General features: G+C 36.1%; 1 protein-coding gene across 2 annotated transcripts; it reads right to left on the bottom strand.

The window, feature by feature from the left end:
* On the bottom strand, positions 1 to 27,779 carry LOC121368387 (T-box transcription factor TBX10-like). Of its 2 annotated transcripts, none has more exons than XM_041493084.1 (7): positions 27,512 to 27,779; positions 25,241 to 25,541; positions 10,640 to 10,913; positions 6,606 to 6,758; positions 4,650 to 4,717; positions 3,223 to 3,293; positions 1 to 2,670 (listed from the first exon to the last, which is right to left on the bottom strand). In XM_041493084.1, exons 1-7 carry the CDS (start codon positions 27,726 to 27,728, stop codon positions 2,402 to 2,404), a joined length of 1,353 nt encoding a protein of 450 aa, XP_041349018.1. In that variant the 5' UTR covers positions 27,729 to 27,779; the 3' UTR covers positions 1 to 2,401. The 2 variants fall into 2 exon arrangements, with proteins under 2 accessions (XP_041349018.1, XP_041349017.1); XM_041493083.1 differs by having other exon boundaries at positions 3,223 to 3,335.
* Between the last annotated feature and the right edge of the window lie 133 nt (positions 27,780 to 27,912).

A 27,912-nucleotide genomic window follows, 5' to 3' on the forward strand; every position in this document is an offset into this window, starting at 1 on the left:
CAATGTATTAATAATTTATTAAGTAGAATGCACAGTGTTGGTAAAATATTTGTTTGGGGATTTCAGAAGATCCTGCATATCATATTACAAAAAAGAAACAACAGTTACAAGTTTTAGTTAACCCTCCCCCACTTGTTTCAATAAATATAATTCATAGAAAGGTGACAACATTAAGTGCATCTTTTTATCATAGTATTTGCATTTATATTCATCTGTGTTTTATAAAGTTTTGTCAAAAATGTTTTAATAAACAAAATAATAATTAAAAAACACTTCAATATACACAGTATAATATTTAATCACAAACAAATATGAGCTTTGAATAATATATAGAATATTAAACTTAGTCCTAAAGAATGACAAAGATTTTTAAAATAAAATTTCACATACCAGTATTTAAATTTTGTTCTGTAATCATTCACTACACTGACATACTATTAATATTTTTTGACGATTTATAACTCGTAATAATAAATAAAAAACGAATATAAGACATACAAACATTTAAAAAAAAGAGCGATACATAAATAAAAAAATGTTTCATAAAAAGGTCTTTATCATGGACAGAAAAAAAACCCTGCCAGATAACCGAACATGGACCTATAGTCTCAATCTGGGTCTTCAACTACTGTGACATTCTTTATTTTCGTGGTCTTACATTTTCATGATTTTGCCTAAATACTCATTTCGTCGAGTACTTAAATTCCTAGGTAATAAAGATAATATCATAAATTCGTACTATATGTATACAAGTATTCTATTTTCGTTGTATTCGTAAATTCGTCGACTGCACTAGTCCACGAATTAAAACAAAAATTAGCGTCACTATCACGAACAATAGTTGATTCCACAGTATGTCAGTGTTGGTATAAAATGGAGTCTAGAGATATCACTTTGGTGATTATACTGTTCATTAAAGGTCCTATGTCAAAGTTGAAACTACAATATTTTGTTATTTTCACATTTATTTGTAATAAATAACTACAAATTGATCGATTCCACGCATCCTCATTCCATAATTAACTCAACTGATCGATTCCACGAATGCTCTTTCCATAATTAACTCGACAACAGATATTTTAATTTTATTTATTACGTAATTAACTCAAGAATAATAACTTAAAAGTCTTATACTGGACGACAAGAGGGGTTTTCCGAATAATTTGCAGCTATATCTATCTTCTTTGTCAGTTGTCTGCAAAGAATTATGGAAACAACCTCAGTGTGTTGAATGTGTACACATAAAACAGTGATGTCAGTTGTTAATGCGTGTGTCACACTCTCAAGATTCCCCGCTAAAATACTTTTTTTCTACTAGTAAACAGAATTATTTGGTTGTAATTTTTTATAGGCATATAGCTTAGGGTATAAACTTTATGTCTCAAAGCAAAAATTAATAAATATAATATTTTTTTGACGGAAACCACCATTATTGCAGCTTTGACATAGTACCTTTAACACCCTGTCATTTGTTCAGTTTAACAACATTGAATAATATGTACCCAGACTGTCTGGGTAAATGCATTTGTAAAAACAGGTTAAAAGAGACAAACCACAACATACGGCTGATTTACCAATGTACATTTGGTAATACGTGTATGGTACTTCACACGTTCAACCAGTTCTTATGACATCAACATACATTTGGTGACACGTGTAGTGTACTTCACACGTTCAACCAGTTCTTATGACATCAATATACATTTGGTGACACGTGTAGTGTACTTCACACGTTCAGCCAGTTCTCACGACGCATCTATTTGATTCACACGACAGCAGAATAGCAACACAAACATTAGTTTTATGATCACAAGATTTCAGACGTTCACGGGATATATCATGTGTAAAGAACTCACATGATGCCCGTGACCAAATGATTCCATCACATACTAAGTGTTCACTTATCCATGGCCAATGTTCATAGGATGACAATAAAAAAAGATGATTCCAATCTACAAAAGATATCTGTGACCAAATAATTCCATCTTATGCTCTCAATGTTCACATATAGATGGTTGAAGAACTTCAGTGTTCACAGGATGCCACATATCAACGGAATTCCATTACAGGCTATCACTGTTCTCAGGATATCAGTGAATCGAATGTTTTGAGGGCATCAATAGATGTCATTACCTATCCAAGATCAAGGAAGTCAAAAACCAGTATCCACAAGACATCAATGGTCAAATGATCCACATGTTCACAGTATATATTAATAAAGCGTTCACAGGATTCAAAATGTTCACATGATCCCAACGCTCGCTGTGAATCACACAGGAAATTGTCAAAGAATTCTAACAGTAACAGAACTCCGGCAAATCTGTATGGCAGTCTAATTTGTCCTCCTTTTTGAGATCCTACATGGGTTTTTAATCTACAGCCACGGTGTTCCACTTATTTGTCACCTGTTTTCGAAACCATATCCAAAATTGTTTGTACTGGGATAGAATCCTTTAACTCGAGGCGTGTATGAGGGGTACTCCATGTTTCGAGTATATGGGTTAGGTCGGGCCTTGCTGGCCGCCATGTAAGAGTCTGACGTGTAGGGGGCGTAAGTGTAGCACTCCGTGTACATCTGCGCAGGACGGCTGTAGTGCAGGCCGCCAGGGAGCGCTGCAGTCAGGACGGACGGTGACGGTGAGGTAGTCATGTCATGTGACGAACATTCGCCTAAAAAAAAAGCAATATTAAAACAAAATTAGAAACAAGAGTTTATTTTACAGCACTCGACTTGTATGTTGTGCTTGTTTATTTGTTTGTTTGTTTGTTTGTTTGTTTGTTGTTTAATTACTATTACACATTACAAATAGTACTGAATAGAACATGAGCATTTGTTTAACCCTTTCAAAATATGTGGACCACTTTGAACAAAATAATCCCAATAGAATGAAAAATATACTGAAGAAACTTTGGGGCAAAATATGTTGAAGAAACCCAGTGTCTTACACCCATTGTACTTGGTAACTTATTAATAGAAAAATCAATGGCTTAAACAGAGGCAGCCTAGGGGTGAAATATATTGACGAAATTTAGGGGTGAAAGAAATAACGATAGAGGAATCCCGTTGCTACCATATACACTACTTTTACCAAAATAACAGCAAGCGGTCTTTTATTTGCACCTTAACTTAAGCAGAGCAACAATTAGCACGGTCGTTGATACAAAACAGTCTGGTGATATCAAGGCACAGGCCACACATATCCAATAATAATAATAAGTCACCTTTGTCATCTTGTAGTTTCCTTGTTCCACCGAGTAGTGAAATAGATCCGGGTCTTTGTTGTGCCCTTGACCTGATGGTGCAAGGGTTAAAGTGAGACAAAACTTCGCTCATACTAAAAGAAAGAAAGACAAGAACAAAACTAATAACAATAACAACAACAGCAGCTATAATTACAATTCTGTGTTTGTACCAAAAAGAAAACTTTGATATATAACAATCTTCCAGAAAATGAAAATATATAAATTTATATTATGATCCTTCCAACCCAAAGCATTACTGTAAAATCCTTTATTTTCGTGGTCTTAAATTTTATCGGGTACTTAAATTCGTGGACAGAAAAGGTAGTATAAATTCGTATTATATGCATGCATATATTATTTTTTCGTTGTGTTTTTAAATTCGTTGGCTGCATAAATCCATGGATTACATGAAGATTAGACCACCACAAATAAAAGTGATTTCATTGCACATTTGTATATTAGAATATTAATTGAACTGGCTAGTTGAAATATGAAACGGCCACCAGTATCGAAATTCTTCACCCATGTTTTACTTTATAACAAAGTAAATGTCATTCTAGAAGTATATAATAAATGCATGAGATGATTTTTAAATAAAACCAAAGGTAAACTGTGTATATATAAATCAAGGAACTTATTTACGATATAAAATATAGTATACCCCACTGGCGTAGGAAGCGGGTGGTGGGGCGCAAGGGGGCATGTGCCCCCCTTTTCAGATAGTTTGCTTTATATTTGCCCCCCCCCCCCTTTTTGGCACCTTCCTACGCCAGTGTATCCCCACCGCCACCCCCGCGAATGTTTTTTTTTTTTCCACCGCCACCCCCGCGAATGTTTTTTTTTTTTTTTTTTTTTTTTTTCAATTTTACTTACTGTTAAACAATGTACATTATAGTGTATAATTTACAGTTAATCGTCGAGGTGATTACGTTTGCGGTTGATAAAATCATACTAATTAAAACACAGCTTTATGTTACATCTCTTACTCGGTTCAAAGCTCCCTAATGTGTTTTTTTTTTATTCTGTACCATCCACATTACTGACGTCGACTATAAGTAGTTTAAACAAATGCCATTATTTAGATTTTCGCCTTGATAAGATGAAATACAAATTTGTGTTACAGACGAAACAATTGATTAAATTTGTCGGTTTCTTTTCATGTAGCTGTTATAAAAAACCACGAGTACTTTCCTTATCTGGGGTGGAGTGATAAAAGAAAATACATTCAATCTCGCACTCGCGGAAACCTCTTGAAATGAAAAAATATATATATCTGAAGAGTTTTAAAACTGACAGCTTCTTCTTCTGACTTGATATGATCCGATAAGAAGCCATTCTCTGATTATCCTCAATTACACAGATACGTCTCTAAACGCAGCTAGACAGCCGAGATTAGCGAGACTTACCAGTCGTTGGGGTCACAGTCCCTGAAACCTTTGGCGAATGGGTTGCTCGCTATCTTTAGCTGTGTTATCTGACGAAGAAAAAAATGCATATAATATATACATGTACATGAATTAGGTAGCATACATTATTAACAAGGTTTTAACGAGAGAGAAAGAAAGACGTGTTTTATTTAACGACGCACTCAATACATTTTATTTACGATTATATGGCGTTAGACATATGGTTAAGGACCACACAGATATTGAGAGAGGAAACCCGCTGTCGCCACTTCATGGGCTACTCTTTTTCGATTAGCAGCAAGGGATCTTTTATATGCATCATCCCACAGACATACCACGGCCTTTGATATACCAGTCGTGGTGCACTGGCTGGAACGAGAAATAGTTTAATGGGCCCACCGACGGGGATCGATCCCAGACCGACAGACAGATATGTCTTTGATATATCACGTATGGGCACTGATTGGGGTAGAAAAGAAAGTCCACCGAATACGATCGATCCTGGGTTTTATTGGGCTGTAGGTTGTATAAATATAATGAAGCCCACTTTAAAAAATTGTATTTATTTGATTTGTCAGTTAGCGTTTTGGCTGATTAATAATGAAATCAACTGACTAAATTCAACTTTCAGTCGTATGTAACAATTTGGTCGACAAATGCTTAAACCCTGTATTATATAACCAATAAACGAGTCATTATCTACCCATTATCATTATGTGTGTATCCTCTGACCAAATGTTTGTACATAATATATGTTTATACATGTTTTGTATTTGGCTCCAAAGTATGTGGAATAAACAATAAATTTTTATCTCTTTCATCTGATCTTCTTCATATTGGTATGTTTTATGTGGAAAGTTAATTTACAAAACGTTTTATTTATCTTATTTTAACTACAATAAGTATGTTTTAGTGGGGGGGGGGGGGGGGGGGGTGTACAAAATAAAGATTGTAAGAAATCATTTGAAACATGTTTTATCATTTATAACAAAACTATATGTACACCAAATCATCGTTGCATCAACGCCATCACTACCAATACTAGTAAAAGGAAATGCCAATAAAAATAAGCAGTAATCTTGCAAAGTATTCCAAAAATCCCATTCCGCTTTTTGGCGTAATATGTGTTCCGAGTTAACTTGTCTATCTATGCAAATATTTTACATTTACCAAACTGCTTTCCTGTATATTAATTATCCATATTATGTTTATTTAAATTAAAATTAATAGTAAGATGTCAGTAAAAAAAAGACATGAAATATTAGAATAGGTTCTGTAGTAGTGTTGGTATGAAGTGTACCCACTGTAAGTAGCTAGTGGGAATTTCCCCGTTAGATCAGTTGGTATAGCGCTGGACTGTCGTACTAATTCTTAAAACATCGCCCCAGCGTTTCGATAAACCATCCATCAAAGATGGACTTCAATAGAAATAACGCACGGTGTTCGTTCTTTAATCATACTTCTGGTAACGCGTAACCTTAAAATCTCCTGTAGTAAGCATAATTCTGAACGTACGTTGACGTTTTATGTCTCAAATTAACAGCAGAAAATACTTTATTGTCACCTTTCACGTCATCCTCTATTTAAAACGAGTTCTCGTATATTTTAAAGACACCTTTGTTTCCAATACATACATGTATATTATTGCTACCAGCAGACACCAAATGAAAATATTAAATATTTCGATAATATACACACCAAGCCAAAGCCTCCAAAAAGACAGTGTTTAGAAACACACTCACCAACACTTACAAATCGAAAGGAAACCTAATGCTTTCGGGCTATCAGTGTTTATTTCGCCCATGCACATGGTCTGGATAAATATATCTTTATTTTGACACTTGTAAAATATTGATTAATAAGTTTACGAATCGTGGAACTAAAAACACAGGCCAGTTCTCACGATGGTTGACGTCTGACAGGAACAACATGGCGGATGCAGGTCACGTGACTTACCCGATGGTTCTGATAGGCTGTAACAGCCATGAACTTGGTTTCCGGAAATATGAAAGTCTTGAAGTTTTCTGTTGACGACGTATCTTCGCCTTTAGGCCCGACATACACCACATGGAAACGAGGCTGGTACTTGTGCATGGAATTCAATATCAGCTGTGGGAGAAAAAACAGTATTAAAGAGAGTTACAAAACATACTGGTTCTGCCACCAATATCTTCGCAAGCCATGGCATGATGGTCATGTACGGATCTGTAAAGATAATTCATAGCGTAACAAACAGCCTTGGCTTGCAAATATGTACCAACTTTCTTCCTTTAACTTTATTAACGTGCTTATATTCAAAAGAGGTCCAGGCACTAACTATTGACACCCACGTATTTACTGCTGATTGCTGTTTAAAGTATCTGTCTTTACAACAAAAGATGCAGGCAGATTAGGCAGATTTTAGATTTACGTCAATTAGTAATTACAAGTACGTGTATAATAGTATTTGAACAAAAACATACATAGGGCTTAGACTCTTAGTCATCCCGGTGAGGGGGAGAGGGGGATGTTCAGTGGTAGAGCGTTCGCCTGAAGTCCGCAGGATCGATCGCACTCGATGGCATCCGGTTCTACTCCATTTTAATCAGTGACCATAAGTGATATATCAAAGAACGTGGTATGTACTTCGATAAAGACCCCATGTTACATTTTGATAGGCATAGACTATGTTGTAGCAGTGGGGTCTGTCTGTCTGTCTGTCTCTCTCTCTCTCTCTCTCTCTCTCTCTCTCTCTCTCTCTCTCTCTCTCTCTCTCTCTCTCTCTCTCTCTCTCTCTCTCTCTCTCTCTGTCCAATTGACCAAATATCCTTTATATATCAAACACAAAAAATATCGGTACTATAAAGTTTGCTGAGATGTCGTTAACCAAACTTTCCTTTCCTTTTACTCTGCAATCCCAGCGAATTATCCCATCGTTGTTTTGCTTTTTTGTTTGACATTGAAGGAGATAAATCTGAGACGTATATCTGAGTGAGAAATGAAACAGAACGGATCGTGTTGTGCGAGTGCACCGGGTTTCGTATCTGTGGCAGTAGCAAGTCATCCATCAGAAAGTAACGAGTCCTGACAAGTCAATTTAGAAATGTTTGTATTATCACATCTTGAATGACACGCAGATCAAGATATTTTAAACTGATGAAGTGCACTGCTCGCGAGACGTCCAGGTGTTCCCGCATATTAAAACAACCACAAACAGCGAGAGAGCCGTTCTTGTGGTCGTTCGCACGGGCGTTCAGGTCCTGGTTGGGAGTAACACAGTTTCTGACCGGCCTCGGTGGCACAGTGGTTAAACCATCGGACATAAGGCTAGTGGGTACAGGGTTCGCAGCCCGGTACCGGCTCGCACCCAGAGCGAATTTTAACAACTCAATGGATAGGTGTAAGACCACTACACCCTCTTCTCTCTCACTAACCACTAACAACTAACCCTCTGTCCTGTATATAGCTGAGGTGTGTGCCCAGGAATGCATGCTTGAACTTTAATTGGATATAAGCACGAAAATAAGTTGAAATGAAATAAATGGATTTTCTAGGTATTTGATTAGCACCAGTCGATGGAACACTAATGCGCCTTACGCTATAATATTGTCCAACGCCAGGTCAGGTCATAGGGTTTTACATGCACACTCGGAACAAGCTGTTGTAACGCACGCCTGTCCTGGGCGCAGGTGCCGGCATCGGCCGGCTCCTCTGGACACGCTATAATATTGTCTAACGCCAGTCAGGTCACAGGGTTTTACGTGCACATTCAGACCGTGTAGCGCACGCCTGTCCTAGGCGCAGGTGCCGGCGTCGGTCGGCTCCTCCGTCCAGAACAGGAAAAGGGTTGGGGTGAGTGGGAGAGGGGACCGCCTGCGCTGTCAAGTGCAAGGGAGCACTTTTTGGTGCTATTGAATTTTGAATATCCCGTAGGATTAAGTCAAAAAGGAAAGTAGTGCGGAATTTCTTAAAGAAATTTTGGCGCATTTCTGAACGGTTCATCGAAAGAAAAAACAGGGAGCTACATGTTAATTTGAACTTAGTTTGCCAAGAGTAGCTCGTATTGGAATCTAGCCTATCGGTGACCTGTGTTCTTTCGTATTAATACGCACGGCTGTGGGAATTCGCCGATCAGCCGATCATTGGGTGGAGTATTTCCCCCAGCCATGACCAATATCCCACGACTGGTATATCAAATGCCCGCAGTATGTGCTGTCTTGTCTGTAAGAAAGTGCATGTAAAAGATCCCTTGCTGTTAATGGAAAAAAAAACATGTAGCAGGTTTGTATATAAGAGAATTTCCAATTTTACCTTCTTTTGTGCATGGTCAAAAAATCAAAAAATCTATCACTTATGATGTGCTTACATCCAATGAAGGTTCAATCAGGTATGTCATGGCGGATGTGTCCAAGACAACGGGAATGGTCGTGAACAGTAGTTATTCGTGTTTGTGTTCCTTCGTATTAATTAACACGCATGGCTTTCGTATTATTACTAGTATCATGCGCATTGCCATTAAAAGTTGCCGTGTATGTCTGTGTTCATTCGAATTACTAAGTATCTTGCATAACCACGAAAAGTCTGGGTTCAACGTTCGTGTTCTTTCGTATAAATTAAACGCACGCTCATTAAAAGTTGCTGTTTGTGATAGTGTTGTTTATTGTTGTTGGTGGTGGATTTACAGTCCTACTATAAAGCATTACGATGTGCAGAAATGCATTGGTTATAGATAGGTATATTTATATTCTAAGCAAGAAAATGTAAGGAAATTGTCATTTTAATAATGTAAAACAAATTACAGAATATCTTTTAAAATGGTCAGAAATTCAATTTAATCAAGAATAGCAGTGGTTTTTTCCATAAGAGCCACTGACTCTAGTTTCCAAGGTACGTACCTTTTTGTTTCTTGTCACGGCTATTTATAGGCAAAATTCTCACCGAGTAGAATTGTTTTACTGGAGTGATTTTCGTTGCTTTTATGGAGCATTTTCGTAATTATAGATTTGCATGTTAGTGTAAAATATACTGAACACTAAAAATAAAATAAAAACAAATAACAATAAATAACAATAATAATAATAAATAAATAAAATAAACCACCAACCAACAACCAACAACAACGAAAAAAACCCAAACAACAAACCGCCGCAAAGCAGGGGCCTATTTCACATAACATCGCAAGTTTACGTATGTGATTAGCGTTAACACCGGTGATACATTTATAAAGTGTTTGGCATTTATTGCACGCAAAAAATTACATCTTTACAGAACATGGAGCATTTTAAGGACAAAAGAAAATGAAATATGTGTATTTCTAACTATATTTGTTGAAACTATAATAGTTGTGTCCTGGGTTATAGTTAGTTTATAATTAAAATAGATTTACTTGATTACAAACACTCAATTCTGTGAACCGATAAACCGTATATAAACCTGTAATTCTCCTGAATCTCAATGTGTGTTGATTCCGTCCCAGAACAAAATTTTAACGTTACAGTGAAAATTATAATTGAGGGTTTTATTGGTATTCAGTAGACATTTATTGCAACGAATTAAGGAAGTGCCTGATTGCAGAATTTGAAATTGTAGAATATTCTCTGGACCAGACTTTCAATTTTGAGCTACTATAAACACTAGGACGATCAGAAACACGTTGGCTTTACCAAAAATTTAAATTTTTACAAAAGGTTGCATGTAACGGAAAATAAGCTATAATAGCCGAAAATATTTTTTTACACGCATCAGTCAGATGTTTTTTTGTTTTTTTTGTAGTTGTGAAAAAGGCTACGAGAAAAACACAAACATTTAACTTATTTTGTATAACTGGAAGTGTTCTGGGTATAACTGCGTGTATAAAAATTACCACAAATTGTATACAACGATTTGTAGCAACCTCACACATGCGATAGCAAAATAAAAATGGAAAATTGGGTGGTGCATTTACAGCGGAGTTCAGTATATAAATATCTATAGTCAAAAATAAAATCAACATTAAAAAACTCCGCACTCACATGTCCATTGTCGTCGAGCAGGTTATTAGTGAGCTTCAGTTTGTCGAAGGACACGATCTGCTTCATCCACTGTGATCCTTTGCCCGGGGAGTCCGGGTGGACGTGGATACGCCCCGGCATATTCGGGTCCGCCTTGCCCGCCACCACCCAGCTGGAGCTGTGAAATGAGTACCGGTAGCGCTTGTCGTCACAGGGAACAAAGTCCATCATCACCATGAAGTCAGAGAGCGGGTCCATGCCGAACATGCGCACTTGGAAAGTTGGAAACATTCGTCTGAAAATAGTTACGTTAAAGTTTTATTGTCTGACATCTGATACATTGATTGAAAACGAACTATACTGTGTGGACGGGTTAAACAAAAAATTTTAAATCTAGACTCTGTACCTTTAAATGTTTCTAGATAGTCAGGCAAACGTTTGAGGGGTTAATTTTAGTTTTGAGGGAAAATACATATTAAGTTACATACTTACCTTTTCCGTGAGTCATAGTTTTGTACATGTACTTCAGATTTTTAATCAAGTCGCATGCGTTTAACACAGTTTAATACATCTTATAATTTGAAGTTTTAACAACATCCCAGCACGTACAATAGTCGTTGGCTTGTTTAGTAGGGCAAGTGCTCGTGGTCGCCATTAGACTGGGTTTTTTGTACCTAATGAATGCGATATGATAGAAGGCGATGGTACCAGTCAATTTGTTCGCGAGCGATCGGCTTCATGAACACGCCACTAATATTGTGCAATACAATTTAATCATCAAATAAAATCAAGGCTAGTGACGTAGATTGATATTATTTTGTTTTTTATACTCATGACAACGTATGTTTCTGGAACAGTCAATTAGGGGCGGATTTAGAATGTTTTAGGGCGGGTGCTACTTTTAAAATGGGCATGTACAGTGATCCAAACAACACTAACATGCGCATTCCCCACAAAGATTTCCCCTTATCGTCGCAAATTTTACATAACCAGCTCGTATATGATGTACAGCGCCTTCGGTTCTAAATTCCCTGAGACAGACCTCAAGTAATGATTGGCCATATTATAACCATGATGGTTTGTTTCTCTGGAACAAATTAAGCGTTTCCTTGGGGGTCTTCAACACAAACTGCTCTTCCCCAAGTGGCTGTACCTCTTGCAGTCTTGAGACTGCTGCAGGTGGCTAAATGATGAATAGCAGAGACAAGACAGGTGATAACTTCCCCACAGTCATCGCTTAATTAGCCTTTGTGGCCGTGATAAGGCACCGTGCTATCGTGTAGGTCAGTGGGAAAGCGGTGCGCTTATCACCAAAGAGGAACCAATGGTGAATTACAACAACAACACTTGCACGTGGAATGTTCATTATTAACCTGCACGAGAGCGCGTGACGTGCCGATAACTATACGAACTCCCAAGGATTTTTCCGTTTCCGTAATCATAATGCATTGTCAGTAATGAGGTTTTGGCAGTTGGTATTATTATCAGTAACTGTTAGTGATTATGTTGTAGTATGTCCAATTTAAAATGTGTGTGGTGATAAAAATAATATGCCCCCGTTTAAAGATTTTACTAGGAAGAATTTCTTTATTAGTTTATTGAAGAAACGTCATTTAATACTATGTTCTTATGTCGTTTTGAACAGTCGTGCGCAGAAAAAAAAAATCCTTTTGTTTTCCGAACAAAGGCATGAGATCAGAAACACAAGAATAGTATTTTGAAAAATGGTATTTCTATATTAACGAGGTAATTTCGCTGGCTTTAAAACAATTAATTGTTAAGGTAGATTCATTAAAAACATTTTATACAAAAGGATAGGAAATATTTTCATACTAAACCTCTTCTTGTTCAGAAAAAACATATTTGCCATCAGAGGCGGATCCAGGATTATGTAAAGGAAGTGGGGAGGAGTCACACGATTCTAAAACGGTCAATTTGAATTTCTTGAAGGCAAATAAGCCGAACTCCCTAAGAGAACGAGATTTGTAGAGGGGTCGGGGAATGTGGCATGCTCCTTGAAATTTGTTAAATAATGACGACCAGAGACGCGTTTTCAGAGCCATTTAGTGTTGTATAATATGGATGATAATTAAAAAAAACATTTTTCACAAAGTCATTAAAAAGGGCACTTCAAACGAGCGGACCGGCCTCGGTGGTGTCGTGTTTAGGCCATCGGTCTACAGGCTGGTAGGTACTGGGTTCGGATCCCAGTCGAGGCATGGGATTTTTAACCCAGATACCGACTCTAAACCCTGAGTGAGTGCTCCGCAAGGCTCAATGGGTAGGTGTAAACCACTTGCACCGACCAGTGATCCATAACTGGTTCAACAAAGGCCATGGTTTGTTCTATGCTGCCTGTGGGAAGCGCAAATAAAAGATCCCTTGCTGCCTGTCGTAAAAGAGTAGCCTATGTGGCGACAACAGTTTCCTCTAAAAAAAACAGTGTCAGAATGACCATATGTTTGACATCCAATAGCCGATGATAGGATAAAAAATCAATGTGCTCTAGTGGCGTCGTTAAATAAAACAAACTTTACTTTCAAACGAGCGGAAGGGTCATGAAACCGCTGTAACCCCCTTCTCTGGATCCCGCCAATGACCATATAAAACAGTTGGGTTTATTTTACTTTAAAGCTAGAAATCATTTCACTCATTGTTTGGGGCGTAAAATACAAAAATTGAAGCAGGTCACAAGACAATCGTCCACGTTTTCCATGAAACCCTAGGTTCTAAAAAAAAGGTAAATAGGGATCGACCCATCAAACTCGAGCACGTCAAAGCAACACCGAAAAGCACAGTGATTAAACAGGTGTTACGTGTAGGTGTATCCACAGCTAGTTACACAAGATGCTATCATAAATCTGTAGTTTCTTCTCGCTAATTATGATTATCAGTAATAGATAATCTATGTTGTAGGAAATGGCAATTTTATGGTGTAAATATTTATAGACTGCGACATGCCACAGTACACAAGGGATAGCATTGGTGAGGCAGCGGAAGATTTATGAAACCAAAGCACACGTAACAAGAGGTAGGCTGCTTGGGTTAAGAGGTTATTAGGGAATCGCTGCACAGAACCATATGGAATCGGTGACGGATCTGGCTTTATATAAAGGAGAGAGAGTGTTTGTGGATGTGTGTGTGTGTGTGTGTGTGTGTGTGTGTGTGTGTGTGTGTGTGTGAGAGAGAGAGAGAGAGAGAGAGAGAGAGAGAGAGAGAGAGAGAGAGAGAGAGAGAGAGAGAGAGAGAGTGTGTGTGTGTGTGTGTGTGTGTGTGAGAGAGAGAGTGTGTCTGAAAGAGAGAGAGAGAGACCGACAAACATACAGTGAGATCAAATTGGTGATAAATTAATGGCGCAAACACACAGGCGTACGAGGCGGGGAGGGGGAGGGGGGCGCAACTGCAGTCATATAATTATCCTTTTATATTTGCCACAAAACTGTACGGAAATCGGGGTAAAAAAAATCTTTTGGAGAAGAAATGTTAATTCTAATATATATTCTTAGCCAAAAACGTTTAGCTGCAATCAGTTTTAATGCATCAAATTTGGAATTCCCAGTCACAAAATGCATATTGATTTATGTTTTAACATTTTCTAATGTTAACACCCCCACCCCCCTTCCACACACACACACACACACACACACACACACTAACAATGATTGGTTTTATCTCTTTGGAGATGTCGTATGGCGAAGTTTAGTTGACTTGTATGCTAACAGTTTAATTATTTAGAACCATTATGAATATTAAAAAGATCCCTCATTTCCATGGACAAGAATAAACAAACATGTCCAAATATGCTTTTTAATGGAATAAATAAAAGAAAGAAAAACAACAAAAATCTATAACAAAAACCCCCACCCATCAACAAACACGCACTTCATAATGCTACCAATATAAAAGTAAATATATAAACTTATGTTTTATATGCACCTTAGCAGTTGTACCCAAGGTAAAGGGAAGGGGAGTTTAACTACAGCCCCAAATATTGCCTAATCAGAATTAAATATTTTATTTAACGACGCACTCAACATATTTTATTTACGGTTATATGGCGTCGGACATATGGTTACGGATCACACAAATATTGAGAGAGGAAACCGCTGTCGCCACTTCATGGGCTACTCTTTTCGATTAGCAACAAGGGATATTTTATATGCACCATCCCACAGACAGGGTAGTACATACCACGGCCTTTGATATACCAGTCGTAGTGAACTTGCTGGGACGAAAAATAGCCTAATGGGTCCACCGACGGGGATCGATCCCAGACCGACCGCGCATCGAGCGAGCGTTTTACCACTTGGCTACGTCCCATCCCTTTTTGCCTAATCAGATGCAAGACAGGGATGAACGTGATGCTCTGAACTCACTTAAAATTAAAATCTGAAATCATTCAAATGATCTTTAAAGAGCTAAAAACAATATAATACTTACTACAGATTATAATTTTTCAGCAACTTTAAATTAAGTCCCAATTCTGATTGGAATTAGCTCTTCTGGTCGGTATACCAGTAGTAATAGTGATATATCAAAGGCCGTGGTATGTGCTATCCTGTCTGTGGGATGATGTATATAAACGATCCCTTGCGACTAATGTAAAACAATGTAGCAGGTTTCCTCTCTATGACTGTGTCAAAAATGGCCATATGTTTGATATCCAATAGTCAATGATTAATAAATCAATGTGCTCTAGTGGTGTGGTTAAACAACTCTTCTCTTTTTTTTTTTTACTAAATATTAGTTACCATTTGCGATTAGCAACTAGGGCTCTTTTACATCGGCATGGTAGGACAAAGAGAGAACTTTAAGAAGTGAGAAAAAGAAAAAAAACGAAACAAAAACTTCATCAGAAATATATGTATTTCTGCCTGTATACAGTTTGCGAGTTATCTCTCGCTCAAACGCGCGGATGTTGTTTGTAAAGACAACACTAACACTCATAAAGCTCCACAAAAGAGATGTGTGGAGCCAAACTGGGTGTCTGCCCTTGAAAGGCCGCGGTTAGACGAGCTACACAAACAGTGGTAACGTCTATATCACGCATTATGTAGCAACTTGTATTTGGATTATGCGAAACAAAAATACGCCGAGTGAAATCCGTGTATATTTTCTCCCGACTTCATCTCCGCTGATACGGCTTGCACACGTGTCGGGGAAATGCGTTCCGCGTCGTTATTTTCCGTAATCGGTCCCGAAGAGATCGGTTTTGAAATCAACAACAATTATCGCCCTCTGTGAGAGTCGAAGACAAGCAAACTACAGACTACAGCTTCTGGAACTCGTTCAGATATATTTACGTGTGCATGTGCATTCTAATAGTGGTTTATTTTTAAATTAAGCTTTTTAAAAATTGTATACAGTTTAAATATAAAAGTGGCTACAGTACGGGTGATATCTTAGGTGGATATAATAAGAAGAATAATGCCATCAAAGTACTAGTTTTGAACGGGTGCATTATATACTCAGACAAAAAATGATTAGCAGTTTGTTACTACTGCATTGTACCTTAAAAGTAAACTACATTCACATTTCATTTTGCACTGAAAATCTCCTGTTAATGATACTGACCAATGATGAATCCACGTTGAAAGTAATGGGTTTTTCCTTTCTTTAAAAACGCATTTTCAAATTGCTGAACTTTTTTTGTTTCAGTTTATTTTGACAGGACTGTATGCAGGGTGGGGCTCTTACTATATATATTCCACTCATAGTGGTCTCACGCTACACAAACAAACAAACAAACAAATAAATAAATAACGACCACAGCTTACCAGACCGATACGTGATTAGACTCTTAAAGGGACACACCCTAGTTACGTTTATTTGTTAACCATTACGGCGTTGTTTTTCGCTATTAAACCCTATTTTTCACAAATAAAATTGCACTTTACTTACATTTTATTATTTAGAATACACATTTCCATTCACCTGAAGTGCTTTTTGGTAATCCTGATGTTTGTAAAACCACGAAATGCATTTTTAGAATGTTTTCACAAAACGTGTTGTCGAGAAAAAACCGTTAAGCAAGCGAGGTCCAATCTATTTTTAATGTCACATACGTTGGTATATCACGTGACCGTTATCATTTTGGTTCGGTTTGTTTTCTCGTGCACGGTTCGCGCAATCAACATCCGATTTGTTGTTGTTCATTTGTGAGATTTTTCTTCACAGTTCGTGAACATTTTCAGTAACAATAAAGTTCAGACAAGTAAGTGTCTCAATACAAAACGTTACAAACCCTTAAAACCAATAATTTTGCCAAGTCTTACGATATCTGGAGAGGGGATACAACCAGGACAGAACAGTTGGAACATGTCCAGGAGAGGTGAAACGAACGCACCCCAAGTCTGTGAAATTTGTCGTGACGTAGGCATTGTTGTGCTTCTACCGGTGACATCAGAATACTAACTTTCAAAATTATTTCAAGCAATTGGGACATGGGGATTCCCATGGTATTTATCGATATAAAACCTGCTTTTTCACTCCATTTGATAAAAGCATGATCTAAGTGTGTTACAGGTTTGTAGATTAACCAAATTATAATTTATTTTCGCTGGATGGAACTAGGGTGTGCGGCTTTAAGATGCACATGTTCGTGTTACAAATAATAAATTAATCTACATAATAATGTAAACAAAGCATCATTAAGTAAATATTTTTTCCAAATCGTCTTCTACCATTTTCAACATTGTTGTCTTAATTATTAAATAGCTAAACGTGAAAATCGAAATAATTTGGATTGAAAACATCAAGCAGACTGTACAGCTTTTACCTGTCGACAATATCTCGTACAACACAGGCATTATTACATTTGCAGTATGGGTTTAAAATAATAATATTAGTCAGTCCGTATGTCTCTGATGTTTTTTTTTATATATGACAACAAATAATTTCAACAATAATGTTAGGTTCATATCCGTCTGATATTACAGTAACTAATTAATTTAATAACACGTATAAACTAGTTTTCTTTGATCACAAAGCAAACTCATAACGTCAAATATTACTGATAATAAATAACCAATGAACTTTAAAAACATATATATTATCTTGTTTAATAATTTTAACAGGAATAACTCCAGCCTCTAGCATATTGCTATTTTAATAATAACTAGCCATTTGATTTAGCAAAATAACTTTTTTTTTGTCTTTTCTCAGATACTATTAATATTAATAATGGACAAAAAATTACTCAAACACGTAAATATCAACTCTAAGCCTCTTTATTAAATTCATTCATTAATTTTAACTTATTTTCGTGCTTATATCCAATTAAGGTTGAAACACGCTGTCCTGGGCACACACATCAGCTATTTGGGCTGTTTGTCCGGGACAGAGGGTCAGTTGTTAGTGGTTAGTGAGAGAGAAGAGGATGTAGTGGTCTTACACCTACCCATTGCGAACCCTGTACCTACCAGCTTTATGTCCGATGGATTAACCACGACACCACTGAGGCCGGTACCGGGCTGCGAACCCTGTACCTACCAGCCTTATGTCCGATGGATTAACCACGACACCACTGAGGCCGGTACCGGGCTGCGAACCCTGTACCTACCAGCTTTATGTCCGATGGATTAACCACGACACCACTGAGGCCGGTACCGGGCTGCGAACCCTGTACCTACCAGCTTTATGTCCGATGGATTAACCACGACACCACTGAGGCCGGTATTAAAGTACGAAATCAATATCCAGTTACATATTAAAATGATGGCGATAACAATTTGATAATAATACGTTCTTATATTCAGTAAATATTCAAACACACAGTCCTGGAAACACAGTTTAGAAGCCTGTTTGTCTTTAGAGAACAGAAAAAAAAGTAATACATTTACTGATAAATATTTTTCTATACATATAAACGACTGGTGTGTTCTGTAGAACGGATTTCGTTCCATGTAGCCGTGTACTAGTGTTTGATGGAAATACACACAGTTTGATAATGACCAGAACGCGTGTCTATTTCGGTAGACCTTGCAAGTTACAAGTGTTAAAACATGCAAGAGGTGTATTTCTCGCTTGTAATGTTACAAGTTGTAATTTGTCAAAACTGCTGGGCTACTTGTACAGGTAGCATGTGCAATATGAAAGTAGCAGTTCAAGTGAAGTTTAATGGGAATGAGTTATGAGACTTTGGCAAAAAAATTTAAACAATTCGTTTACATACTTGCTATTAAGTAAACCGAATGAAGAAAGCCACGTACACACCTGTCCTCCGAAAAACAAAAACCCACACAGAAGATGAATGAGAAAAATTCCTCAAACAACACTTTTTTCTTTAGCATGTGTCTCTTTTTTTTGTCTTTTTTTTCCTTCTTTTTTTTGTCTTTTTGTTTTAAAGCGAAATAAATTAACTTTCATTTGGTGAACTTAGAACATTGTTAGCGTAAATTATTGTTTTGTTTTATATAAAGATATTAACATTACAGTGTTGTTTTTTTTTGTTGTTTTTATTATTATTTTTGTTTTTATTTTTTTTTATTTTTTACACAGTGTTTATTACCCTTTTGTTAAATTATATCGGGTGGCCCTCGAAAAACGATCACCCTTATCCATGGGCACAATGATCACCTTTTGAAGTAAACAAAAGTAGAAAAGATTTCACTTACCTATATCCATATAGTAATAAGTGCAAATTATCAAAACTAAGGTCTCCATACTTTTTAAATAAATTTACATTCAGCAGAATTATCGGTGTTATGGGGGGAGGGTTGTGGGTTTTTTTTATCTCCCTCCCCCCTCCCATATATTAAAAACCGTTAGTATGATAAAGAGAAACAGAAAGATGGTTTGTTATTGGTCATTTAAATATTTAGAATTACTTGTCACTGGCCTATAGCACAGTTGACGTCATCAACAGGGGACAATATTTCAAAATCTTAGGTAACCGGAAGTCAGTTCACATGAGTTTTACTCAGGTAACCGATGGTTCGGTTACGTGAATATAGTTCTCGTAACCGACGAGTTAGGCCTATCTAATCCTAAAACACTTGAACTACATTGATGGTTCAGATGCATTTAAAAACATAGACTGATTTTCAGTTTCATTACTGATATATGGTAGTTTTAATGTTAGAATGTAATTATTGTTCACCACGTAACTAATTAGCGGTTCTCGTAATTTAAAAGTTGCGTAACCGACACGCCAACAGAACAACGGTACTTGTGAAATAGTGTGCCCTGCATCAAGGAACAACTAGTGTTTTCCCTAGCTTGTTTTAGCATGGTGCGGCACCATGCCTCAATAGTCTAGTGCCATCTTGCCATAATCAGCACCATGCTGCCCTGAGATTAAACAAGCCTTTTTCAGTAATTAATTCTAAAATTGCCTTTATAAAACACCAAAAAAGTATTATTAATTAATAAAATATGCCTTTTATATATTTGTCCATTCATATATTAAAGCAAGCACATAAATTACATTAATGTTTATTTCAATTAATTTTTGTGTATTTTTAATGAAACAAAAGTGCCCGGAAAAAGGTGAAAATGTCCCAAAAGTGTCTACCATGCCTTGCCTAATTTCTAAGAAAATCACTAACAACATAGAACATATTATTACTTTTCATTAAAGTATAATAATTTTTTATATCACCATACAAACAAATATGTTATGTTACTCGTCATCAGTGTGTAAAAAGTTTGATATATCCTGTGACAAAGAGAAACAAACCATTACGCAGCATTAGTAGCAAAAGATGTTTATTAGTCCGTAATATCTTCCGTCAACTCAGTTGAAGGCAAATGTATCGGACTACATGTTTACATGACAAAGAATTAAAACAAAGAAATGTTTGTTACTGTTAGCGGCTAACATTACTGATGTACAATTTACCAGACAAAATAAAACAGCTATTTTCTATTTGTGGATAACAATGTTGTTGTTACAACAATAAACAACATATAACATAACCAATGAAATTGTTATTAGCATAAGGATAAACAAAACAAAACAAAGTGTATTACTTGTCGGTGCTGAATAATATTGCCGTTATGACGGGGCTTTAAACTAGTCAGCCATAAACAGGATATAGGATAATATTGGGTTACTAAGTGAAAAGTGCAACTCAATGATTTAAAAAAAAAACATAATGAGAGAGAGAGAGAGAGAGAGAGAGAGAGAGAGAGAGAGAGAGAGAGAGAGAGAGAGAGAGAGAGAGAGAGAGAGAGAGAGAGAGAGGAGGGGGGACCTTGTCCAATAAATCTGTTATCACCTGAATTTAACAAATTGTAAATTCAATTGACGTGTATCGTATTATAGGTTGTACTATACCAAATGAAATCCCATAGGCGACCATGTTAACGTTTGTGTTTCAAAACACTATATGCAATATATCAACCAATCTATGACCCATAAATATCAGTACTACAACCCCTACCTCAAAGTATTAACAGATGAAAATGGTACCTTTCATGGCTCATTTTCGGTATAACCAGATGTTTTTACAACACCCCTAGTTTCGCACAAAATTTGAGTACTTTTTTACAGGTACCTCATACATTTTTCAAGCACAAGGCTACTTGACACAGTGGTACTAAATGAAATGAAATTGCATATATTTTTTTCCCAGACGATACCATTTTTTTTATAACCAACACACTCACATTTATCACCAATCACAGGACTTGTGGTGTTAGCTTCTCTATCAAAAGTTGGGTGCACCTCGAACTTTGACCCAGCCGGAAGTTATTTGGTATAGTACTACCTATAGTAGATGTTAATGTATTATTATTAGTAGTAATAGCACCTGCATTATTATTAGTAGTAGTAGTACTAGTAGCATTAATGTGATTAAGTTTATCGTTATTTCGTTTCTCAATAGTTTTATATCATTTAACATAATTTTTGGGTTCATGTAATAAAATGTTTTAGATGTCTAATGTGGCAATATATGTTATATCTGAATTGTATATTTTTATGTTTATTTTCATTTGACCATTTAATAAACAATTAAATCATGTATCGAACTTCTGGTTCTCCGGCCCCTGGACCCGCCTCCGATACAGGGCTCAAACTTAAGACTTTGTCTCCCACAATTGTGTTTTCAATTGCCGTGGATTTTTTAAAGTGACTTTTGTAGCAAATAAACATGACTGACAGGTTATTTTGCTCTATGTAGACATATTTCAAATGTTAAATATTGGCAGATAATGCACACCAGGTGTATACATTTTGCCATTGTTGAAAAGCTTTAACGATGACACAATAGTGCCTTCAGTGATGCTCTCTACCTACGGAAATTTATAGCACAACGACGGCAATTGCCATCGGTACCGTCGTGAAGTTTGAGCCCTGCAATACATCACTTGAAAGAACAACTAACTAGAAATATATTTATAAGAAGTGCTTAACTACTGAAAAATGAAAATGCGTCGACACTGTGTTCTGATTTTCATGTCCCGACGATGACAATATATTATCATCACCTCTTTGTTTGCCCGGCTCGCCATGCTTTGTCATCGACTTCCATTTATATAACCACACGCGATTCAGGACTATGAACGCGGTCCGTTTAATTGTATGATTTACCGTGTTGATGTAGGTAACTGTAACAAATTAGCGGAAAGTCGACACCGAATTAAAAGTAGAGCAAACAGAACAGGAAGGAAGGAAATGTTTTATTTAACGACGCACTCAACACATTTATTTACGGTTATATGGCGTCGGACATATGGTTATGGGTCACACAGGTACTGAGAGAGGAAACCCGCTGTCGCCACTTCATGGGCAACTTTTTCCGATTAGCAGCAAGGGATCTTTTATATGCACCATCCCACAGACGGGATAGCACATACCATGGCCTTTGATATACCAGTCGTGGTGCACTGGTTAGAACGAGAAATAGCCCAATGGTCCCAGCGACGGGAATCGATCCCAGACCGACCGCGCATCAAGCGAACGCTTTACCACTGGGCTATGTCCTGCCCGCATACAGGCTCTGGGGCCACCAGAGTTAAAACAGAGTCCAACTATCGAAACTAAAAATCGCAAAAACGAAAAACAAAAGAAACTCTAAAATGGATCGGAAAAAGAGCCAGTGAAAGGAACCATTACCTCGAGTGCCATGCTTTTTTAACTCGAGTGTCCTTTAGCCCTGCCATGTTTACATGTTGGGTCTAGAAACATAGAGCAGGACTAACGGGCATTATTCGAGCTGAATTTTTGAAACTCCCAAATCCATTCCTGCATATGGTGCAATGTATACAAATGTAAATGAATGTATTATTTGTAAAACTAAAGTGTGGATCTTAGCTTCGAAACGCGTGACTATCGGGTAGCCTTTAATCGATATTTTTCTCAACTGATAGGTTAAAAAGAGTAAACATGTGAAATATTAATAGCAATGCTTTGTATATAATGTTTATCTGGAGTTTGTTATTAATTTACACCAATTACCGCTAAACAGCTTTGTATTGAAAATACTAGGAGTCTGGATAATCATTAATATTTTTTAACCCCTTCACCTGATACTAAACCGAAAGGCGTCGATATTAACCAAAAAGCTATATTTAATAATTTAATATGTAAAAAAAAAATCGACGACACCTTTCGGCACGAATATCTAAATTATTACGCTCGTTGGGTTACTCAGACGTAAAATTATTATTTAAAAAACCCCCACAAAAAACAAAATTATAACCAAAAAAGAAAGAAGAACAAACCCCTCCCCCTCATTTGCACAGTCAAGTCAAGGGGACATTTGAATACACTAAAATCGTCAAATATTAACTAATATAAAAAGAAAGAAAAACTTAGCTAAAGCAGCTAGATACTACACTATTTAATACAATTTAATGACGCTAAATTTAAACATTCGATCATTATCACACACACACACACGCACGCGCACACACGCACGCACGCGCGCACACACACACACACACACACACACACACACACACACACACAATACGTAGCCAGACAATATTTGGAAGGAATTTTATATTAATATATTGTTTTGTGTGTTCGTACTTTGTTAGATATACAACCCAATTATAACTGTATATATTTTTATAATGAAATGTTGTTTATGTGAATGTATGGATGCACGAGGCAGAACATGTATGTGTATGTATGTGTGCATCAGTATAAAACTATATCTTATTTTCCATCTTAGTGTGTATATGTGTGTCTAATCGAAGTTAATTTTAATGACTAAACCTTCTTAGAACACCATTAATACAGAATTAATTACTACATTTATAACCTTTCCTTACCATTTACCCACACCCAGCTTACAGTTTAGATTTTGTCTCTTTCTGTAGCGTATCCATTTCTGTGATTTTTTTTAATAAGATAATTTTATTTGATAATTTAAGAATAAGTAAAAAATTGTAACACATTCATCTGTTTTTGATTGTAAAATAGCTGTCACTTCTTCCTTGTGGTTGTGATGGATACAAGTATAAACTGGTGTAAACGGATTCTGTTAAATATATGATATATATATATATATAGATATATATAAAAACTAAAATGTCACTCTCTAAACGCAATATGTACATGGTTTCTTTTCTCCTACATATATTGAATATGTAGTCCATTATCGGACTTTTGTATTATATGTTATGATAAGCATATATTTAAATATATTTTAATAGGTTCAACATTACTTAATTTTAGTCGTTGAGGTTGGAACATGTTGCCTTCCTCTTCCATTGTGACCACTTTGGCAGAGTTTCTATATTTTAATGATTGTATGTATACATTTTAAAGTCTTTGCCAGAACATGGGAAGACAAATACGCGATACATTTTCCAATAACAATTTGTAAATTTATACTTGTGATTGTACTTGTAATGGAAATGCCCTGAGTTTGTTGCCATTGTAAGATGTTTCTGACAAAAAAATTTAAAACGACTAAAATTACATACTAAATATAGTTTGTTTTGTTTGTGAGTAGAACATACTAAATATATTCAGTGTTTCTGATGTCTTACTGTTTGCAAGTAGACCAAACTGGTCTACCAATAATTTTGATATATTAGAAAATAAAGGTTTAACATAGTACATACAATAGGACGATCAGAAAAACATTTAATACATAGCCAGTGATAAGTTAAATATACTTAAAGGGACAGTCCTGAGTTTGCTACACTATTTAAGATGTTATCGACTAACAAAGACTTTTCAACGATTGTAATTAAATATCAAATATATTTATCTGCACAAAATATTAGTGGCTGTATATTAAACGTGTTTCTGATCGTTCTAATCTTTGTACTAAGTTAAATTTAATTTTATTTCCAAAAATAAAATTATTTGAAGACAAAATCCAATTTGGGCTTCTTACAAATATTAAGACGACCAGTAACACATAGAATATACAGACACTGATATTCCAAATCAGAAAATGTATTTAATATGTAAGTTTAATCGTAGAAATATTTAGTTAGTCGGAAACATCTTACAACGCAGCAAACTCAGGAATGTCCCTTTAATATGTAATTAAAGTCTGTCAGTCGGCAACATCTTAACAATGGCAGCAAATTGAAGACACAGGCCCTTTAAAATACAGCCAAAAATTTTAGGGTTTTTCCCCCATGACACGACTGATTTATTTTTCGCCCAGCCCTTATGGTCGATTGTAGTGATACGTTATCAGTACATCTCACCTCCCAGCCTTCGTTACGATCATCTCCGTCCCCAGCTCATCAAACTCGTCCCACAGGGACTTCATCTCCAGCTGGGCGGAAACGTTGATCAGTTTAGGGTGGAGCTGTTTCTGGGGCGTGTCCGACTTGAGGCTGCTCGGGCTCGTGGACTTGTCACAGTCCCCCGAGCTGGAGTTGTCCTGGTCCTTGGGTAGATCCGACGCGTCCCCTGTCACAGAATTCCTGCACGTGCTGTCCTGCAGGGCGTCGAACCGGTTAGACTCGAAAAACGACCGCCCCGAAGCGGAGTTCATTAAACATGCTGGATGGAAATGAAAAGAAAGAAGATTTAGTTGATGTAATATTTGTATATATGGGAGAGAGAGAGAGAGAGAGAGAGAGAGAGAGAGAGAGAGAGAGAGAGAGAGAGAGAGAGAGAGAGAGAGAGTAGGCGCGTGTGCGTAGACAAGCTTTGTGAGTCGACCCCCTCCCTAATTTCTGCACACGCGCCTGGAGAGAGAGAGAGAGAGAGAGAGAGAGAGAGAGAGAGAGAGAGAGAGAGAGAGAGAGAGAGAGAGAGAGAGACGTCGAAATTATTTAATTAAATTTGATTAAAAGGTTTTTACTAAGCAAATTATTATTGATATATTTAACCAATATTTGATGCGTCGATCGTATACATTTCTTGTGCATGAATGCATAGAAACATTTGATAAAAGCCATTATTTTGAGTATTTAAAAAAAAGGCTTATTTAACACAAAGATTAAAAATAAAAATTCAATTCACAAAACTAAGGAAATAGACTTTTCCCGTGGTAATTCTGTAGCTCATAATTTTTCTTACAGTTTATGTGATTTTGCAGAGGGAAATTTATTTATTTACTTATTTATTTATAATATGATTTATTTTGTATTTATGCAACATATATACGTATTATAGAAACAAAATAATCATATGAACATAAACTAATAAAAAGATTAAGAAATTATTTCTCAGACAAAAACAATCTTTAATGTTAATGTAATAATATATTTCTACTACAAACATTCGTATTATTATTAATATTTTCCCATTATGTATATAAATGGGATTTTCTGCTCACATTTATTCAACACGTATATTGATTTATAGATAATAGTAATTATTTAATATTCAATGAATATAATTGTTAAAAAATACTTCAGAATTTATCAATTATTACTTTAACAATACATGTAAAACATGAATAAGACCCATATTCAGAAAAGTGATACATAAAAACACTAACATAAAAGTCATTTTTGAACATTTGAGATCAAATCCAATTAATAAAAAAAAGGAAGTTGAAATCAAATAAAAAGATGAAAAATCAGACCTTTGAAAATTGCGCTGCAAATACGGTTCAGTAATAAAGTTTCGTCGGACATGGTTTATTGGTTTTATAAAATATTTCAGTATTCTTATGAACTAACCTAATATATTGTTGTCACACTAAATGATATAAAACATTTGTATAACAAGTTGCTTGTCCTCGTAACTATATTTATTTCATAAACGCTACTTTAAAAACATCTTTTTACGCTAAATGTAATTTTAAATGATAAAGTAGGTTATTTTTAACATGTTTCTTAAACTCTGAATTACCACAGAAATCTGTTAGCATTTGAAAACGAGTATTATATTTTACAGGGAGTGACACACAAAAGCAAAGAAAAAAGTTGAACGTTGTTTGTTTGTTTTCAATAAAAAAATTTTTATCTTACGCGTAAATTTTAAACATTTAATTAATGTAATATATATATATTTATATTTAACAAGTAAAATAAAACACGTTTTTAACTTTCTATTTCTTAATTTCTTTTATCTTAAAATCTATAGCCAAGTACCTTTGTATTTGTCATTGTTGATTTTTAAATACTAGTATATATTATATTGTGTTGTTATAATATATTAAAATAATTAAAATGCAGCAGGCAGCTTTTATTAACATATTACTTTACATTACTCACTTTAAATAAATTTATGTCACCACTGTTGCATGATTTCCCAGAAGTTAGTTATATATTTTTTATATCTTCTTCTTCTTCTCGTTCGGTTTCATATGCTCACGAAACCCTTAGATGTGCTGCATCAATGAACTGGATCGTTATATTTTGTATAATTTGTTTAAATCTAGTTTGATACATCTGCTGATACACTGAAATTCGGACTGTTTTAAATATAGTTGCATAATATGAAAATATTAATTTAAAAAAAAAAAGTAAAAAATCTTACAATGAATTTCGTTATAAGAATATTAAATACTGAATTACCTTCCATAGACTTCATAGTTGGATAACCTGCTCCCTGATTCCAGTCAAAGAAACAATCCGTACTCCTCTGCGGCGGGACTAGAGGGGGTATGCCCAACCCTCCGAATATTGTCTCGATACCAGGGCCTGACATCAACGATGCGATACTGAAGGCGTTAGCTCTGGGAGATAGCGGATTTTGCACATCCATGAAGAGAAGGGGCTCCGACTCGATCATTTGGTCACCTGACGAACACGTTTTCACACAGTGTCCCCCATACAGGTTCGACTCCGGGCAATAAAACAGCTATATCGCTGACAAATGAGAGTCCGGAACTCTTGTACCTCTTCCAGACCCGATACTCAACGCCGATTGGTCGAGAGTATCTTTGGCAGGCTCCACGGGACCCTCGAGTGACGGC

The sequence above is a fragment of the Gigantopelta aegis genome, chromosome 3 (assembly GCF_016097555.1).
Source record: "Gigantopelta aegis isolate Gae_Host chromosome 3, Gae_host_genome, whole genome shotgun sequence".
NCBI classification, from domain to species: Eukaryota; Metazoa; Mollusca; class Gastropoda; order Neomphalida; family Peltospiridae; genus Gigantopelta; species Gigantopelta aegis.